The sequence below is a fragment of the Hyla sarda genome, chromosome 1, assembly GCF_029499605.1.
Source record: "Hyla sarda isolate aHylSar1 chromosome 1, aHylSar1.hap1, whole genome shotgun sequence".
Classification (NCBI taxonomy): domain Eukaryota; kingdom Metazoa; phylum Chordata; class Amphibia; order Anura; family Hylidae; genus Hyla; species Hyla sarda.
Genome location: NC_079189.1, coordinates 363,090,873 through 363,110,437, shown reverse-complemented (window position 1 = coordinate 363,110,437; position 19,565 = coordinate 363,090,873). Strand labels below are relative to the sequence as shown.

The window sequence follows — 19,565 nt, the reverse complement described above, 5'->3', positions numbered from 1 at the left end:
TGCTTTCAGTCCCCTGTTGCAGCACACGGGGAGCTCGCTCCGTTCCCGGATATGGCCGGTTTGGTCGGTTTTTTGTGTGGTGTTTGGTTTTCCAGTGGTGCTGAGGAGTGGTTTACCCCTGGGTCTTGGTAGTCAGTGTTGGCTGTGGGACTTTGCGTGCTTGCTTCGGCAGCTCATATTCTAGAATTGTAAAGATACTGTGTGGGTTGGCATGGCCCCTGCGCTTGGTTGCACACTCATTTGGTGATACTTTTCTTCTTTTCTAGGGTGTGATTTGAGTGATCGTGGGGCGTGTTGTCGGTCTGACAGTAGGGATGTTGTCACTGCTAATATTTCTCTTTCTTTTGGCTTTCTTCCTGTGCTCGGCTTGTTGCACCTAGTGCTTCGCTGTTTGGAGCTGCATTTTATTTCAGGGCTACGCTCCCTGGGGTCGGTATTGGGTGTTGACGCTTGTCCCATTTTTCTCTGGCAGTAGTTCCGGAGGTTGCTCCCTCGGGCGGAGTCGGAGGGTTGCTTGTGCGGCCGGCCCGTGGGTCATCGTGGAGAGTGGTGTACTTCTTGGTCCACTTTGGTGGCTCATGCGACCTGGTCTCACTCACAGTAAGGCGCTTGCGAGTGGTTGGTGTTGAGGCCGGGATGTCTACAGTTGTGGAGGGTCCCAGAGGTTCCAAATTTGTCTGTGGATAGGGGATTTGTTTTTCATACCTGGAATGCCCCTTGAAGTAACCTTCCAAGGCTCTGATGTTTTGATTTCCTATTTCATTTTAATGGTATGTGATAATGGAAGTTAACTTCTGTGTCAACTCTCCAAGGAGGTCCGAGATTTGGGCTATGTTATCAGTGCATCCCAATAACATTGTTAGTGTGTGACGCTGGGTACTCTTCACCTGTTCATGTGAATCTCCTACTAAACAATACATAAAAATAAATAAAAAGTTGGGTGGATTTCCCACAGTGCTGCGATCCAGTGGGGTGCGGCTGCACGGCCCATGGCGGGGGGAGATTTTTCTTTTCTGCTCTGGGGTTGGTGTGATGTTGGTGTATACTTAGGGCACGCAAAAGTTTAAATAAAATAAATAAATAAATCTAAGTGGGTGGCCTGGCTGTCGGCGACCAGTTTTTCCCATCAGTTTTTGGGTCGCTTGGTGGCGGCTGCGGGTCGGATTTGGGTTGTCGCTTTTGTGTCGTTTTTCTGATCCAAGGTTATAGTTGTGGGCTCTCCTCCCCCCCCCTTTTTTTTTTTCTTTTGCTCCCCACCCCCCGATTACTCAGTTTCGGGTTTTTGCTTTTCTTTGATGGGATGTTGCGAGTTCGGGATTCGCTCTTTTTGTATCGTGGCCGGTGGAGGCAGAGGTGGCTGGGTTTCTGGAGAGGGTAGCGCAGCGTGTAGGGCGCTGGCGATCTGCATGTTGTGTTGCTATTTTTGCCCAGTTTGATGTTTCCCATGTGTGTTTTGTTTTGCGAGTGGCTTTCTGCAAGGTGGTGCGAGTGCTGGGGCACTCTTCGGTGTCTGGGTGAGTCAGAGAGATAAGTTGGGTCCTGGCGGCAGGCATCTCAGATTTCCTGGAGAGGAAGTGTGTTGGGTGGGACCGGGGGGCTGCGATGGCCCCAGGTGTTGGCTGTCCGGTATCTCTTGGGTGGGGGGGGGTCAGAGAACAGTGTAGGGCTAACTCGTCTCCTCCGTGACGGTAAGAAGACTGAAAGCTGGGTCAATCCAGGGTAGACCTGCACACAGGATGGTGTGGCAACACCTCTCGGGTTGGCAAGAAGCCAATCTGTGTCTTTATTACAGTTAAATTGTTATTTATATCAGTAATTTTATAAATAAAGCTGTGGCCGATCCCTACCCATGCACAAGTTAAATTGTTGTTGTGTCAGTTATTTAATGATTTATTATAGTAAGGGGGAGGGGTAGTTATAGCCTGCTAGGAGGTAATTGGGTCTCAACAGTCTCTAATAGCAAGTCAATTCAAGTGGGTACAAAGCACTATAAGTCCCAGCAAGGCCACAGGGCTTACTTACACTGCATCCCCTCCTACTCTGCTCTGCACTGCAAGTATTGTACCATCTGTTCCTGCCTCAGTAAAGACAATTATCTGTAACCTGGCATTGGTGTGTTTATTGCCCCGTGCCTGTTCCAGGAGAAGCTGTCTCCACCTCGGACTGTAAGTTAACAGGGTGCCCTGGTGTCACAATTTGACAAGTATATCTTGCACCCCTGTGTCACCACAAAACCAATCTGATTTGTTATTATAGGACACTATACCACTCTTCCTTAAGTGTACGTTCACGTGATCGTAACTTGCAGCCACCCATCCACATGCACTGTACAAGTTGCAGTGGATTTGAGGTGCAGAATCCACACTGCACATGAGCCATGCAATATGATATCCAACCAATAGTGAAGAAATAAGTTCACAGATCAAAATTTTTAAAAAATCACATACAGACACCAGGATATATTACAATCAAAGGCCTGAAGCTTTATTTTTAATAGTTTATACTTTTCTTTTTATATTCTCAATAACTATATACAAAAACACTGAAAGTACAATAAAACGGAAACAGATCAAAATAAAATATAAAGCAAATCAGGGAAAACATTTTTTAACTGTACAGAATAAGAGCTTGATGACATCATTGAGGCCTGTGTGATCTTCAGAAGAATTACAATTTTGTCTTTTTTTGTCCTTTGTTTTAGTCAGGCTTTTTACCTGTTTTTTTTTTTTTGCAAGAAATACACAGACCAGACAATGCTTTCATGGTGTTATACAAAGTGTCATATAAAGCAGAAGAAACTCACATGTATAAACGAAAACAGCCATTTTATTACCGGTTTGGCCTAATGCTAACTTTTTGAAAGGATTTTGGGAAAATTATATTTACAGTTCCCATATTCTTTGATCAATAACTGCCCAACATCTTGTAGACATGTGGCCTGCCACATAGGTCTCACTGCAGTGAAGCTACAGCTCCCAGCTAATGACTATAGCTGTCAGGGCATGCTGGGAGTTGTCATTTCAAAGCAGCTAAAAAGTCACAGGCTGCACTTCTTTAGAGGGTGGGTATTGAAAACATTAATATCAAAGTGACTAATATTTCTTGTTTGACCAGTAGAAACTGCTTAACAAGAAGGGTTTAATACAGTGAACATTAAGGGAATCTGCAACACAAGACATGGCTGCTTTCTTTTAAAAACAGCACCAAACCTGTCCCATGGTTGTGTATAATATTACCGCTAGAGACTAGCAAAGTTACAGTGATTCAATTCGTCACGAACCTCGCGGCTCAGCGTTTGCTGACTTTAGCCTGCATAAATTCAGCTTTCAGGTGCTCCAGCGGGCTGGAAAAGGTGGCTACAGTCCTAGGAGACTCTCCCCTAGGACTGTATCCACCTTTTCCAGACCACCGGAGCACCTGAAAACTGAATTTATGCAGGATAAGTCATCAACTGCCGAGGCGAGAAGTTTGTGACAAATCGGATTACTGTAACTTTGCTCATCTCTAATTGCCGCTCAGACCAACCCATTCAATTGAGCAGAGCAGTAATACAATACATGGGCAAGTGTGAAAAAAAAAGTCACCATGTTATACTTCTCCTGTACACCACTGTAAAAGGTGTTGCCCAGTGGGATTTTTTTAAACAGTTAAATATATACATGCATAACACCCTGCAGTTTCCATTTTAGTACTTGCAAGGTCCCCACTGATGACCACATCCTGGTCTTGTTGCCACACAAGAAAATGCCCGCTCAGCCAATCACTGACTAAGGCAAGAGAATGCAGCAGCCAATGATTGGCTCAGTGGGTAACTCCTGTGTGTCCAGCCTGGACCAGAAAGTGGTGACCAGCCGGCACCTGGTGAAAGTCCAAATAACAGGGGATGAAGCCAATGTGTAATTTCCTTATTCCTCACAGCAATAAGTTGGTCTTGAAAAATTATACTTAACTGAAAAAGTTGTCTACAGTTCACTTTATTTCTGGGTAAGAAGGTGGAAGATGGATGCTGAATATCCAAAAAGTTAAAACATAGTGATGCAATAGATACCATCTATAGAAATTATTTCACTAAAGTGAATCTGTCACCAGTTTTGCAACAGTCCTAAATAGCCACCAGGAAGGGGTGAGCGCACATACCTATGTTTTCTCGGTCATGCAAAGTTCATGACCAAGAACAGTCTGAGGCAGGCCCTTTCCCTGAACTCTCTAATGGGAGTGTTCTCGACTTTGCCTCTCACCAATGATTGACAGCTCTAGCATCATAGTTCACGACAGAAGAAAAGGTGTGTGCATTCTCCCCTTCCCGGTGGCTATTTAGGGCTGTAACCAGTTTGCTACTGCAAAACTGGTGACAGATTCACTAAGTTATTTCATAAAATTATTAAGTAAAAAAAATTCAGCTATGTGTCCACAACAGACATTACCCCAGGCATTTCCTGCCATGTACTGAGTTTCTGAGCCTGCACCAAACTATGGACAGACCACAATGTCACTCAACACATCCACATGAAATTCAATTTTTTTTTATTTATTTAATCTCTCTTTACCTTTTTTTATTTTCTTTACATTTATGATTTTTTTTAATTTTTTTGATCATCAACATGATTGATTATTTCACTATGGCTGCATTATCACAGTAAATACATATAAAACTAAAAAAAAAAAACAAACAAAAAAACAGATTATACCATTTATCATACGTTTGAAAAGGGAATTCATTCCCTGGTATGTCGAAAATGGTGCCCTGGCCTCATCAGTATGGGATGCCAAACACATTTCCGCACAATTTCCCGTTCAAGAAAGTTTTTGTACGTGTACCTTGTCTTAGGTCTTTATCCTATAACATTTGTTTTTGCACAGCCAGGCAAGCTATTACATTTATATTTATAGTTTTTTTTTTTATATACACTGTAGATAAATAATTGAATTTTACATATTATTGCCAGGCAAGTGTTCAATGTTTAAAGTGCATTTCTTGGTTCATTATAGGAAGCCATTGGTAAGACCATATAAATAATTTTGTTCATATAATAGAGTCCACTGTTTGGGAAAGAAGCATACAAGTTGATGACATGCTGCATGACCTTTCTTGTAAAGCAGCCATTGCATTGTTGTTCATGACATGATTTGGGGACTTCCTTTTACCATTTTTTCGGTGGGACCAGCAGCACCATCTCCATGGAAAGAGCTTCCAGCTAAGTTGACGAAATTTCTGCCGAAAACTCCTGTTTATCCAGAAGTAAACAAAGCAGTTAAGGAACCCATTTCCACTTGGAAGCCACAAGGACACAAATTCCACCCATTCAGGGACTCTCTCGTGGGTAATAGCTGATAGAAAATAAAAACAAAAACCTTAAAGACTATTGGTGAAACAATTTTACTGAAAATTATTTTATTTGCTGCATATTTGTGCCTAGAAGATCCATTGAATAGTTCACATCATGATTAGTGCCACCGTGGCAACATACAATTTCTAAAGTTGAAATCTGCATCAATCGTATCTGTGCACGAACAGGCACGGACTCCATTGACTCCTATGGCTCGTACAAACCGGATTATAGTCAACGTGCGAGTAATTTTCAGAGGGTATCCAACTTTTGGCCATGGTGTGCCACATTTTTCAGTACGAGTCAAAAGTCTGATTGGCTCAAAAAATAACCCAAACGTACTACCTGGGGGGGAAGATTTATCAAACCCTGTACCGAAGAACAGTTGACCAGTTGCCCATAGCAACCAGATTGCTTCTTTCATATTTAAAAATGCCTTAGCAACCAGATTTTTTTTTCATTTTGCAATGGGCCACTGGTCAACGTTTCCTTTGCAAAGGTTTTGATAAATATCCCCCTAGCTGACTACGATCAGATTTATGTGGGCCATAGAGGTGAATGGAGTCTGTGCACTGATACGATTGGAGATTATTTCAGCTTCAGAAAGGGTCTGTGCCACGTAGGCATTAAACCCAGCCATAAAAGCACCTAGAGATAAGCGAACTTACAGTAAATTCGATTCGTCACGAACTTCTCGGCTCGGCTGTTGATGACTTATCCTGCATAAATTAGTTCAGCCTTCAGGTGCCTGGGTGGGCTGGAAAAGGTGGATACATTCCTAGGAAAAAGTCTCCTAGGACTGTATCCACCTTTTCCAGCCCACCGGAGTACCTGAAAGCTGAACTCATTTATGCAGGAAAAGCCATCAACTGCCGAGCCGAGAAGTTCATGATGAATCGAATTTACTGTAAGTTCGCTCATCTCTAAAAGCACAAAGCATGTGGTTAACATTCTACAACCATCATCCATATTCTCCCCAACACAGAAATTGCCCTGCGGTGCAGATTTTATATTTCACTGTATGCCAATTTCTGTTGCAGAATGTTTATGGTACAGTAAAAAGGTCTAAAAATCCACTCTAACCCTATTGCTGCAGATTTTAAAAATAACTATTTTCCTTCTTTAAGGAAACAAGCATCAGCAAAACAACTTTCACACAAGGCATGTACAACTATATCTCAACATATTTTATCATGGATTTCATGTAAATATGAGAATAAATCTCTGTACAATATCTGAGACACAGAGGTATAACATGCCCCCAAAGCACTCTATGGGTGCTGTATGATGATACATATAACACAGATTCCAAAAACAAATTGCACCTTTTCAATGTTTTGGCTAAAGATTTCTGGACCCAACCTAAAGGCTGCATGTCCTGAGCCTGGGTAATATCCTCGCCTTAATAAAATAAATCATGGTATCAATGATACTTTCAGCTCTGGCAACCAGAAGGTTATGTTCACACTGAGGAATTGGAGAGGAATTTCCACGAGTAATTCTGCTCGCTTTTTCCTCTCCAATTCATTCAGCAGTGAAAACCCCATAGAGTTGTACAGAATTTCTGCCCCTCAGTTCACACTGAGGAATTTCCTCAAGCAGAATTCTGCCGAGTAAGTCTGTTCCGCTTGAAGAAAGAACATGTTCTTTCTTTCAGGCGGAATCAGCGTCTTACTACCATAGAGATCAATGTTCATTTTTTTTTCAGTCAGAATCATTTCCACGTGGAATTGGCGCGGAATTTCTGCATGAAAAAAAAATACATTATATATATATATATATATATATAGATAGATAGATAGATAGATAGATAGATAGATATTTTTTTTTTTATTATTTATATATTTTTTAATATATATATTATACTCTTCTCCTCCTCCGCTTGTGGAAAAGTAACAATATTTTGAGCCAGAAAATTTCTGCTTGATTTCCACCCCAATTCCTCAGTGTGAACATACCCTAAGGGTACATTCACACAAGTGGACCCACAACGTATTTTACACTGTGGATCTGCCACTAAAGGACCGCTGCATGGTGGCTTTACATGTGCCTGTTTGGAGCGTCAATACACTGCTACGAGCAGACACACTGCGATGTGCGAGTCGCAGCGCGAATTCGTAGTATACTCGCACATTGCAGCAGCTCTTTGTCTAGCTCATAAAGCAGGGGGGCGGCCGCGATGTGTGCCCGAGTACACCACACATGCGCAGGAACTCGCACATCGATTCAGTGCATCTGCTCGTATCGGCAAAATGCCTCTCCGAGCAGGCACATGTAAAGCCACTATGCAGCGGTCCTTTAGCAGCGATCCGCAGCATAAAATACGCTGTGGGTCCGCTCGTGTGAACGTACCCCAAGGCTAGGTTTCCACACAGGTTTTTTTCTGGAGTCTTTTTTTTTTTTTTTTTTTTAAACTACCACTGCAGTTTTTGAGACATAGCCAGAAGGCGATCCAGTAGGAGTAGAAGGAGAAATATAAGTCTCTTTATATTCTCCAATTCCTTTTGACTTTGGCCCAAAAACTGCAGTGATAGTTTAAAAAAAAAAAAAAAAAACGCCAGAATTTTTTTTTTATAAAAACACCTACGTGGAAACCTAGCCTAATACAGACACAGAACTGTGGCTGCATTTTGTTCATGTTAAACTGGCCTTAGATTGTTTGACCAGATCACTGGTTAAGAGTCTTAGTAAGTAAAATAATATATTCAAGATTTTGGCAGGCACATTACTCAGCAGATGGACATAAGGCAAAGTATTAAAGATCTGTGATCCATTCTAAGATATAATTGGTAGAAATATAGGGGGAGATTTATCAAAACTTCTCCAGATGAAAAGTTGCTAAGTTGCCCATAGCAACCAATCAGATTATTATTTTTTCTCTTCATTTTTGAAAAGGCCTCTGAAAAATGAAACAAGTGATCTGATTGGTTGCTATGGGAAAATCAGCAACTTTTCCTTTGGACAGGGTTTGATAAATCTCCCCCATAAAGCTAACTCCCTCTGTGAGTAAGAGGATATGGGCACCTAACCCTGTGCTCTTGCTGTGAAAGACTCCTTCAGGGCACTCGAGCCTTATTTACATATTAGCAAACAGGTCCACTTTACCTGTCATTAACTTTTTATAACTTTTTATATATTGTACATAATACCATTATAGGTATATTTGTAATATACATTGATTAAAGGGGTACTCCGGTGCTTAAACATCTTATCCCCTATCCAAAGGATAGGGGATAAGATGCCTGATCGCGTGAGTCCCGCCGCTGGGGACCCCCGGGATCATGCACGCTGCACCCAGATTGTAATCAGTGCCCGGAGCGTGTTCGCTCCAGGATCGATTACCGGTGACCGCAGGGCCGGCGGCGTGTGACGTCAGTCATAGTTATCACGCCCCCTCCCGTAGGCGTGCATTGAGGGGTGGAGCATGACGTCACACGGGGGTGGAGGCGTGACGTCACACGCGCCCGCCCTGCGGTCGACCATAATCAGACCCGGAGCAAACACGCTCTGGACACTGATTACAAACAGGTTGCCGCCGGGGGTCCCCAGCGGCGGGACTCCCGCGATCAGGCATCTTATCCCCTATCCTTTGGATAGGGGATAAGATGTTTAAGCACAGGAGTACCCCTTTAACTTTTTTTTATATTTTGGGGTGAAAAAAATTCTGTCCCTACAGGTATTACCTGTGTGTCTCTATGAGGTGTCCAAATACAGGAAGTGTGGGCAGGACAAGCAGGGCTCTGTGCAGGCTCCTGGCTTGTCAATCATCCTGCTATGTGTCCCCAGTGCGCAGAGCCCTGCCTGTCCCCAGTGCGCAGAGCCCTGCCTGTCCCCACACACTTCCTGTGGTTATTATAACCATATTGGGAGAAAAAAAAAATAGGAATCATATACATAATTAAATATATGGCAAGTACAGTATTTTTGTATTGAGCTTTACTTTGGCTTCATTAAGCATTAACTAAACTATATTACATTTCTTACCGTTATACAGAATAGTCACCATGCATGGCGTCCAACATGCGTAGAATACACAGACTACCGGAACTAGGACCCTGGATGCAGCATCTCCTTTTCTGGATCCCTTGTCTCCGACTTCCTTGGCTAGACTTAGACTGTTATTCACTCCATACATTTTAGCTGAAGGCACATTTTCACACACTGTGGAAATTTCAGGTTTAGGTTTTCTGCCAGATAAACACACACTCATCCGTCTGCTCTGCTTTCTTGCCACCAGCCACAGTCGAAGGTTGGCAAATGTGACAATAGCTGAGCAAGGGAAAAAGATGAAGGTTGTGAGGAGTAGGGAGTATATCATATTACTAGCATAGTCTGGGTTACAGATAAGGGAGGCCCGGGAAAAATAAACATGTATTACTCTCCCACCAGGAATGGAAATGGGAAATAAAAATATTGGCGGCAACAACCAGGCTGCTGCAATCAATAACTTGACCCGCCGGCGGCTCATTACCCTGTTGTAGTGTAGAGGGAAAAAAACTGCTACATAGCGCTCCAAGCTGATCGTTGCTAAGGAGTATATTGATGAGGCAAATACAGAAGAATTGATGAAAGCCACTATGTGACAATACGACCCAAGGGTAGAATCGGTATCCTCTTCATCACCAGGTTTAAGAACAAGGCTGCCATATAGATTGAGCGGGACCACTATTAAGGCTAATGTGACATCTGTGCCAGTCAGGGAGATTAGAATATACCGACTGTTACTGGACCAGCCAGAAACAGATGAGGCAATGACTAACAGAACAAAAAAGTTCCCCAAGATTATAAGACAACCCAGGGCGGTGATTATGCCCATTTTTATAGCGTGGTTACCATCTGGGGACCACCTTCCCGCCATGCGCCCCTGATCCATCTCCATGGCACTTGCATTCCAGGTTGATATGTTTTCCAAGGCCCTGAGCAAAACAGATAGCATAATTGTAGCAGAAACAGGTAGTTGGGTCCTAGGAGTTCAGGAGATGGATTCACACCCTACAAAGAAGAAGGACATGTATAAATAGCATGGTTTTATGAACATTCCTTGTAACACGTTACAGGGCCGGGAAATCATATATTGTAATGTGATGGCACATTGTTGGATCTCTGGGACCCCCACCAATACAGAGAATGAAGGGGACTGCAGCTTTGGTTAGCACACACGTCCCTCCCTTTCTTTTCCCTCATCCTGGCTACGGCTGGGCAGGCATCTACAGCCAACCCCTTCACTCAGTTTGAGGGGGGGGGGGGGGGTACTGTGCTGCAGACTCCTTATGCTCAGGATCTGTGGGGGTTCCAGAGAGCAGAACCCCACCAATACAATTGATGGTATATCCTAGTAATATGCCATAACTCTACAAAAAAGTAATAATTCAAGTTCCAGGCACGAATGCTAGCGTGTAGGACTTCTTACACAGCTGCATTTGGGTCTTGTTTAATTACTTTTTTTTTAGGCAGCACCTTGGTGTACATATGTTATTAGTCTAATTACAATTTTTGACAGAAACATAAAAAAAAAGTGTCAGTTTAATTTTCCACTAATTTTCACACAAGTCACTATATAGTAACATAGTAACAGTTTGTAAGGTCAAAAAAAGACCAGAGTCCATCAAGTTCAACCTATATCCCCAATGAGTCCCAACTGAGTTGATCCAGAGGAAGGCAAAAAAAAAAACTCATACTAGGAGGTAAAAATTCCTTTCCGACTCTAAGTATGGCAGTCAGAATAAATCCCTGTATCCATTACCAGCGATGTTATTATTCTCCAAAAATGCATCCAGACCCCTTTGAACTGTTTTACAGAGTTCACCATGATCATCTCCTCCGGGAGTGATTTCCACAGTCTCACTGCTCTTACAGTAAAGAACCCCCATCTGTGCTGGTGTATAAACCTTCTTTCCTCTAAACATAGAAGATGCCCCCTTGTTATAGATACAGTCCTGGGTATAAATAGCTCATGGGAGAGATATCTGTACTGTCCCCTGATATATTTATACATAGTTATTAGGTCTCCCCTAAGCCTTCTTATTTCCAAGCTAAAGAACCCTAATTCTGATAATCTTTCTGGGTACTGTAGTCCTCCCATTCCCCGTATTACTCTGGTTGCCCGTCTTTGAACCCTCTCCAGCTCCACTATATCTTTTTTGTACACTGGTGCCCAGTACTGTACACAGTATTCCATGTGTGGTCTGACTAGTGATTTGTACAGCGGTAGAATTATTTATTTGTCGTGGGCATCTTTGGCCCTATTGATGCACCCCATGATTTTATTTGCTTGGCAGCAGCTCCCGGCACCGGTCACTACAGCTAAATTTACTGTTAACTAAAACTCCCAAGTCCTTTTTCATGTCAGTCGTCCCAAGTGTTCTCCCATTTAATACATAATCCCAGCCCGGATTTTTCTTCCCCATGTGCATTACCTTACATTTATCAGTGTTGAACCTCATCTGCCACTTCCCAGCCCAAACCTCCAGCCTATCCAGACCAATTTGTAACAGTGCACTGTCCTCTATAGTGTTTACCGTCTTACAGAGTTTAGTATCATCTGCAAAGATTGCTGCTTTACTATTCAACCCCTCTAATATATTCACTTATGATCTTGTAAATAGAACAGGACCCAAGACTGACCCCTGTGGTACCCCACTAGTAACAGTCACCCAATCAGAATAAGTACCATTAATAATCACCCTCTGTTTCCCATCACAGAGCTAGTTACTTACCCACTGGCACACATTTTCCCCCAGTCCAAGCATTCTCATTTTATGCACCAACCTTTTTTGTGGCACCTTATCAAATGCTTTGGAAAAATCCAGATATACGACATCCAGAGATTGCCCCTGGTCCAGCTGATCAGGTTAGTTTGACAGGACCGATCCCTCATAAAGCCATGCTGATATGGAGTCATACATATATTTTTATCAAGATATTCCAAAATAGCATCTCTTAGAAAACCCTCAAACAATTTACATACAACAGGAGGTTAAACTAACAGGCCTATAATTCCTGGGATCACCTTTTGACACTTTTTAAATATTGGCACCACATTTGCCATGCGCCAGTCCTGGGGAACAGTCTCTGTTACTAGAGAGTCGCTGAATATTAAAAATAGGGGTCTGTCTATTACATTACTTCCTTCCTTTAGAACATGGGGGTGAATGCCATCTGGACCTGGGGATTTGTCTATTTAGATTTTTTGTAGGCGGCACTGTACTTCTTCCTGGGTTGGACAGGTGACCTGTACTGGGGAGTTTACCTTATATCGCTGTATTTCACCTGGCATTTCATTTTCCTTAGTGATTACAGTGGAGAAGAATTTGTTTAATATATTTGCTTTTTCCTGATCCCAGTTTATAATTTCCTCCTCATCATTTTTTAAAGGGCCAATACTTTCATTTTAACCTTTTTGCTATTTATATAGTTAAACATTTTGCGGTTAGTTTTACTCTCTTTGGCAATGAATCTTTCTGTCTCTATTTTGTGGCTGTCATCTGTTTTTTTTTTACATATTTTACATTTCTCTCTATAGCTTTTTAATTCTTCACTGCCATCCCGTGTTAGTAGTTTAAATGCTTTATTTTTGTCACTTATTGCTCATTAACATTTTTTCTTCATCCATATTGGTTTTCTTTTATTTCGGACCCTTTTATTCCCATAAGGTATATACCTCTTACAGTGAGAATTTAAGATATTTTTAAAAGTCTCCCATTTAGTGTCAGTATTCTCGTTTTTGAGGACATTATCCCAATTTATATTGTTAAGGGCTTCTCTGAGTTGGTCAAACTTTGCCTTCCTAAAGTTCATTGTTTTTGTGGCCCCTGGAGAGATTCCCTTATTGAAGAACAAGTTATAATGTATTATATTATGATCACTATTTCCTAGGTGTCCTACTTGCACATTAATTACTCTGTCATGTCTGTTGGTTAATATTAAGTCTAGTAGGGCGCCCCCTCTGGTCGGGCCCTGCACCATTTAGGACAGATAATTGTCTTTATCTATAGTTAGAAACCTGTTTCCTTTCTGAGATTCACAGGTCTCAGTCTCCCAGTTTATATCAGGATAGTTAAAGTCCCCCATTATCATCACCTCATTCTGATTTGCTGCCTTGTTTATTTGCCTCAGTAATTGATCTTCTGCCTCTTCCATTATATTTGGTGGCTTATAGCAAACCCCTACATGATTTTTTTATTTTTATCTCCATATATTTCTACCCTTAATGACTCCACATTATCGTTTCCCTCCCATATATCTTCCCGCAGTGCGGCCTTCAGACTCGATTTCACATAAAGACAAACTCCTCCCCCTCTCTGTTTTGTCCGATCCTTCCTGAATAGACTATAACCCTGTATGTTGACTGCCCAGTCACAGCTATCATCCAACCAAGTCTCTGTTATACCCACTATGTCATAATCCTCCTCAGACATCAACCACTCCAGTTCCTCTGTTTTATTGGACAGACTTCTGGCATTAGTCAACATGCAATTCAATGGTGAATGTTTATTCTTCCTATGAAGCCTATCCCTATTAACCATTCTAACCTCTCCCTCCGCTCCACCCCCATGTATATTAATAAGTCCCCAATCTCTATCTACACTATCTTCCCCCTCTACATTGTAGGTTCCCTGCCCCCCAGTCCCTAGTTTAAACACTACTCCACCCTTCTAGTCATCTTCTCCCCAAGCACAGCTGCACCCTCCCCATTGAGGTGCAGCCCGTCCCTACGGTAGAGCCGGTATCCAAAAGCAAAGTTGGCCCAGTTCACCATGAAACCAAACCCCTCAATCGACCGCCGATAACACTGAGCAATGCAAAGCTATGGCTTTGTAGTGAACGGTGTCAAAGATCAGTGTGTGCAGTGTTATAGCCCCCTATGGGAGCTATAACACTTAAAAAAAAAAATTTAAAAAAGTTAATATGTCATTTACCCCTTTCCCTAATAAAAGTCCAAATCACCCCCCTTTTCCCCATAAAAAAAAAACATGTAAAGAAAAACACTGCATGCCTAAATGTCCGAACTATAAAAATATATCATTAATTAAACCGCACGGTCAATGGCGTACGCGCAAAAAAATTCAAAAGTCCAAAATAGTGCATTTTTGGTCACTTTTTATATCATGAAACAATGAATAAAAAGCGATCAAGAAGTCAGATCAATACAAAAATGGTACTGCTAAAAACTTCAGATCACGGCGCCAATAATTAGCCCTCATAACGCCCCATACGCGATCAAATAAAAAAGTTAGGGGTCAGAAGATGAAAATTTTAAACGTATACATTTTGCTGCATGTAGTTATGATTTTTTCCAGAAGTATGACAAAATCAAACCTATATAAGAAGGGTAGCATTTTAATCGTATGGAACTACAGAATAAAGAGAATGTCTCATTTTTACCGAAAAATGTACTACGTAGAAACGGAAGCCCCCAAAATTTACAAAATGGCGTTTTTTCTTCCATTTCATCGCACAATGAATTTTTCTTCATTTTGCCGTAGATTTTTGAATAAAATGACTGATGTCACTGCAAAGTAGAATTGGTGGTGCAAAAAGTAAGACATCATATGGATTTTTAGGTGCAAAATTGAAAGGGTTATGATTTTTAAAAGGTGAGGAGGAAAAACAAAAGTACAAAAACTGAAAAACCTGTGATCCTTAAAGGGTAGCTCCCACCATCCTATTTTTTTTTTTGCTAGCCCGTTCCACCACCCTCGCTATGGCACTAGCCCGTTCCCCCCTCCCCGCATACCCCGTTCCCTCATTACACTTGCAGTTACTGCAGAGTCCGGCAGCGGGCGTGCAGGGACAGCGGCGGCGATGTGCGGGAGGAGTGGCCTCCAAGCCAATGGCTGGGGAGCCAATGCGCTCGTTCCCGCCTGTCTAATTGACAGGCAGGGAGCGAGTGCAGCCTAACTGAAAAAGGACTGATTGCCACTCCAAAATCAGTCCTTTTTCAGTGGCCGTTTTTTAAATGTAAATTAAACCTTTTTAATGAAAAAAAAAAAATAATAAAAGTATATTAGAGATATGTTGTAGTACATAAGTACTACAACATATCAAAAAATAAAATTGGTTACAGTGCCCATTTAAGGGGTTAAGCTTGCGTCCTAAGTCCCTGAAATCATTTTTTAAAGGACACTCCACCTACCTCTTACTTTGTCATTGGTGCCATTATGTACCATGACTGCTCCTCTCCAGCCCAGCCCAGCCCAGCCCAGCCACCTGTCAACCCGATCCGCGATGTGCTGAACTCTAGCACCAGGAAGACAACACACTGTTCGGCGATCAAGGTATTTGTGACAGATCGCCCTGTCTGTCCCACTAATAATTGAGTCCCCCATTACCAGTACCTGTCTGGAGACACTTTTTTAATAAAAATTCGTAGGTACCATTAAACAAAAATAAAAAAGCTACAGTAGTGAAGGAAGGATTGTATCTAACGAAATGTATCTTTTTATAACAAAAATTTTTATAAATTTTTAAAACAGTTAAAACAGGGATCAATTTATGTGGGTGGGTAGGACACTAAAAATGCAGCTGACAATAATAAAAATGTAGTGTGTGTCTTATTTTTACATTTTTTTTTAGGTTGTACACACTGTTCCATGATGAGAGTAATAGTACCTGTACCAATTGACAGATCGCCCCAGGTTTGTTGTGATCCTTCTGTTATAATTTATAGATGCGGCTGGCCGCTCCCATGTACTGCCGTGTAGATATATATATATACACACACACACACACACACACACATCTATTGTTGTGATTGGTCAGCTTTTTCAAGCCAATCACAACTCTCTGTGGGTAATATGAATGGCTGTATATATTCATGTCAGTGCAGGGGACCATAGAAGAGCGGCCGCCCGCATCTATACATTGTACAGGAGGATCACAGCGGGTGTCAGGAGTGACATCCGCTGTGATCTGTCCTTAACTGCAGGTACTACTGTTCCCAACATGGAGAACACACTGCTCCATGCTGGGAGCTGTAGTACCTGCATTAATAGACAGATCGCAACAGGTGTCAGAAGTTACACTTGCTGTGATCTGTCTATTAATGCAGCTACTACAGCTCCCAGCATGGAGCAGAGTGAGCTCCATGTTGGTAGTAGTAGTAACCTGCAGTTAAGAACAGGTCACAGCAGGAAACACTCATGACACCCGCAGCAATCATCCTGTCTATTGCAGAGATGTGGAGCGGCTCTATACAGTGCTCGTATCTCTGCACTATTTTCCGGCCGACCACTCACTCATTCATATTTCCCTCAGAGCTATAATTGGCTGCAACCATCCGGCCAATCCCCACTCTGGGTGGAAAATATGAACGAGTGATGTTCTATTCACATAACTGGCCAGAATATAGTGCAGAGAGGCGAGCGCTGTATAGAGCTGCTCCACATCTCTGCTATATTATGGACGATCGCATCGGGTGTCACAACTGACATCCGGAGCGATATGTCTATTAGTACAGGTACTACTACTCCCTTCATGGAACAGTCTGTTCCATGCTGGGAGTAGTAGTACTACCTAAAACATGTAAAATCGAGGAAAAAAAGTGAAACTTAAAATGTATTAAAATTTCGTTATAAAAAATATGAATTTTATTTTAAAAAAATTCCCATCACTACTGCACATTTTTTTGTACCCAACAAATTTTGGGTACAAAAAAAAAATAAAAATAAAAACAAAAGGGGCCAAAAATGCTATTTTCACTCAAATGCAAAAAAAACTCCAGAAAAAAGAAAGGAAAAACCGCCAAACACAGGAAAATGCTGTGGCGTTTTTTTCTTGCATTTTTGGGGGGCCGCAATAAAACCAAGTAGAAACTTAGCCTTAGCCATCTATTTAGTAAAGTGAAGCTGCACAGAAATGGAGTGACTATGGCTAGGATTACACACAATGGGGGAGATTAATCAAAATCTGGGCAAAGGATAAAATGCCCAGTTGCCCATAGCAACCAGATTGCTTCTTTTTTTCCTTTTGCAGAGGCCCTGTTAAAAATGAAAGGAACAATCTGATTGGTTGCTATGGGCAACTGGGCAAACACACGGGTGGAGATTTATTAACACCTGTGTAGAGGAAGAGTGGTGAAGTTGTCTCCTACAACCAATCATATTGCTTCTTTCATGTTTTTTTTTTTTTTTTTTTTTTTTTAAGAGCCCTATGAAGAATGAAAGAAGCCATCTTATTAGTTATGTGCAACTGCACCACTCTTCCTCTACACAGGTTTTGATTAATCTCCCTCAACTTGTTTAGCATTTTTGCCAGAAAAAAAATTACATTATTTACTCCCAAGATTTTATTTTACTTTTTTTTTTTTTTTTGGGTGGGTCATAAAAATATACAGTGGTCCCTCAACATGCGATGGTAGTTCGTTCCAAACGAGCCACCGTTTGTCGAATCCATCGTATGTTGAGGGATTCGTGGAATGTAAAGTATAGGAAGCTGTACTCACCTGTCCCCGCCGCTCCCGATGGTGATCCCGGGCCTCCGCTGGGCTCTCTGCTGTCTTCTCCGGTCCTACACAAGGACTTACTGGGCCTGCGTAGCAACGTCATTATGCTGCTGCGTACGCCATTCCTATTGGATGACGTGCGCAGCAGCGTATTGACATCATCGGAGAGGGCCGAGAAGACACCGGAAGACCAGCGCTGGACCCGGAGGGCACCCCGGAGCATCGTGGAGGGGTAAGTAATACTTACCGCACCACACGGGGAACATTAAGCTGCTATCCGGCAGTAGCTTAAGCATTTTGCGCTGCCGGATAGCACTTAATGCGATGGCCCCGACATAAAAAAGCATCGTATGTCGATTTCATCATGTGTCGGGGCTATCGTAGGTCGGGGGGGGTCACTATCACTCTTGTCTGTGGAAAGTGGGGGAGATTTATCAAAACCTGTGAAGAGTGGTGCAGTTGCCCATAGCAACCAATAAGATTGCTTCTTTCATTCTTCACAAATCTCTAATAATTAAAGTAGTAATATGATTGTTTGCCGGAGGCACCACTCTTCCTCTACACAGGTATTAGATCTCCGCCAGTGTGTTTTAAATGTCTTTTTATTTACTTTTTTTATTATTATTATTTTGCAACATTTATCATACAGTTTGGTAAGCCAGGTCTGGAGGGGCATAGATTTGCAATGTTTTGGAGGAGGTTGTGACTTTTTGTGAGCCATTGACACTTGATATATTTGTTACCAATGCAAGTTGAAAACTGAAACTGACTTTTGTAGCTTTTTCTTGCAGCCAAGTGTTACAAAAAATAAACAAATGCTTAAGCGCACATATGACATTTAATGCGCCAAATATAGGAAATTAAAAAGCTCTAAAGACAATGATAAATCTTACCTATAGGGTATAGGGGGAGATTTATCAAAACCTGTGCGAAGGGAAAGTTGACTAATTGCCTATAGCAGTGATGTCCACACTGTGGCCCTCCAGATGTTGCAAAACTACAACTCCCAGCATGCCCAGAGAGCAAACGGCTGTCGAGACATGCTGGGAGTTGTAGTTTTGCAACATCTGGAAGACCACTGTTTGAACATCACTCACCTATAGCAACCAACCATCTACAATCACTACTTTAAATAAAATAAAAATCCTTAGAGAATAAATGAAGCGATCTGATTGGTTGCTATAGGCAACTGGTCAACTTTTCCTCTGCACAGGTTATGTATGATAAATCTCCCCCACAGTGTGTAAAAGGATGTATTCACAGACACTGGATCTGCATTTGTGGATTTTACAAGGCAATCCCTTTATGGTCATGCCATGAATGTCCACACAGAGGATCTCCACGTGGATATTCCCCTGACATGCCGGCACTAGGACCATTTGGGAATGCTCCGTCTCAGATGGCAATGAAGTCCATAGACAGACTAGACATGTTCTTTTCTGTGGACACCGGAATTTGAATTTCCACGTGAGAAGCTTCAAGCACAAAATTCTACTATATGAATAGTACAGCAGAATCCTATTGCGGAATTCCAAATTCTATTGTACATTCAAACGTACATATTTTGCTGCATATTTTCCACAGATATTACATTCACACGTGCCCTTCACCCACAAATTTCCCACTGCAGATTGCACTGACCTTAATGGAGTCGGCTGCAGATTTGCGGATAATTCACCAGTGTGAACATACTCCTTGGCTAGATTTCAACTTGGCAGGATTTTGGAAAGCGGCTAGTGCAGTTTTTCAGCCAAAGCCAGAAGTGAATTTAAGTAGTAGTGGGAAATATGGAAGGA

At 42.0% G+C, this 19,565-nt stretch overlaps 1 protein-coding gene and 1 non-coding gene across 2 annotated transcripts; one reads left to right on the top strand and one right to left on the bottom strand.

Moving 5' to 3' along the window:
* Positions 1 to 156: 156 nt before the first annotated feature.
* On the top strand, positions 157 to 263 carry LOC130345422 (U6 spliceosomal RNA). Its single transcript, XR_008884148.1, has one exon. It is a non-coding gene; the product is annotated as a U6 spliceosomal RNA (small nuclear RNA).
* A 4,567-nt stretch (positions 264 to 4,830) lies between these two features.
* Positions 4,831 to 18,693, bottom strand: LOC130274580 (D(4) dopamine receptor-like). Its single transcript, XM_056523016.1, has 3 exons — positions 18,663 to 18,693; positions 9,312 to 10,319; positions 4,831 to 5,328 (listed from the first exon to the last, which is right to left on the bottom strand). Exons 2-3 carry the CDS (start codon positions 10,261 to 10,263, stop codon positions 5,024 to 5,026), a joined length of 1,257 nt encoding a protein of 418 aa, XP_056378991.1. The 5' UTR covers positions 10,264 to 10,319; positions 18,663 to 18,693; the 3' UTR covers positions 4,831 to 5,023.
* Between the last annotated feature and the right edge of the window lie 872 nt (positions 18,694 to 19,565).

Coding starts and splice junctions, on each gene's coding strand:
- LOC130274580 (XM_056523016.1), bottom strand. CDS start 10,263: ATGCTATCTGTTTTGCTCAGGGCCTTGGAAAACATATCAACCTGGAAT. Junction 5,329..9,311: donor GGTGACTATTCTGTATAACG/GTAAGAAATGTA, acceptor ATTTTCTATCAG/CTATTACCCACGAGAGAGTC.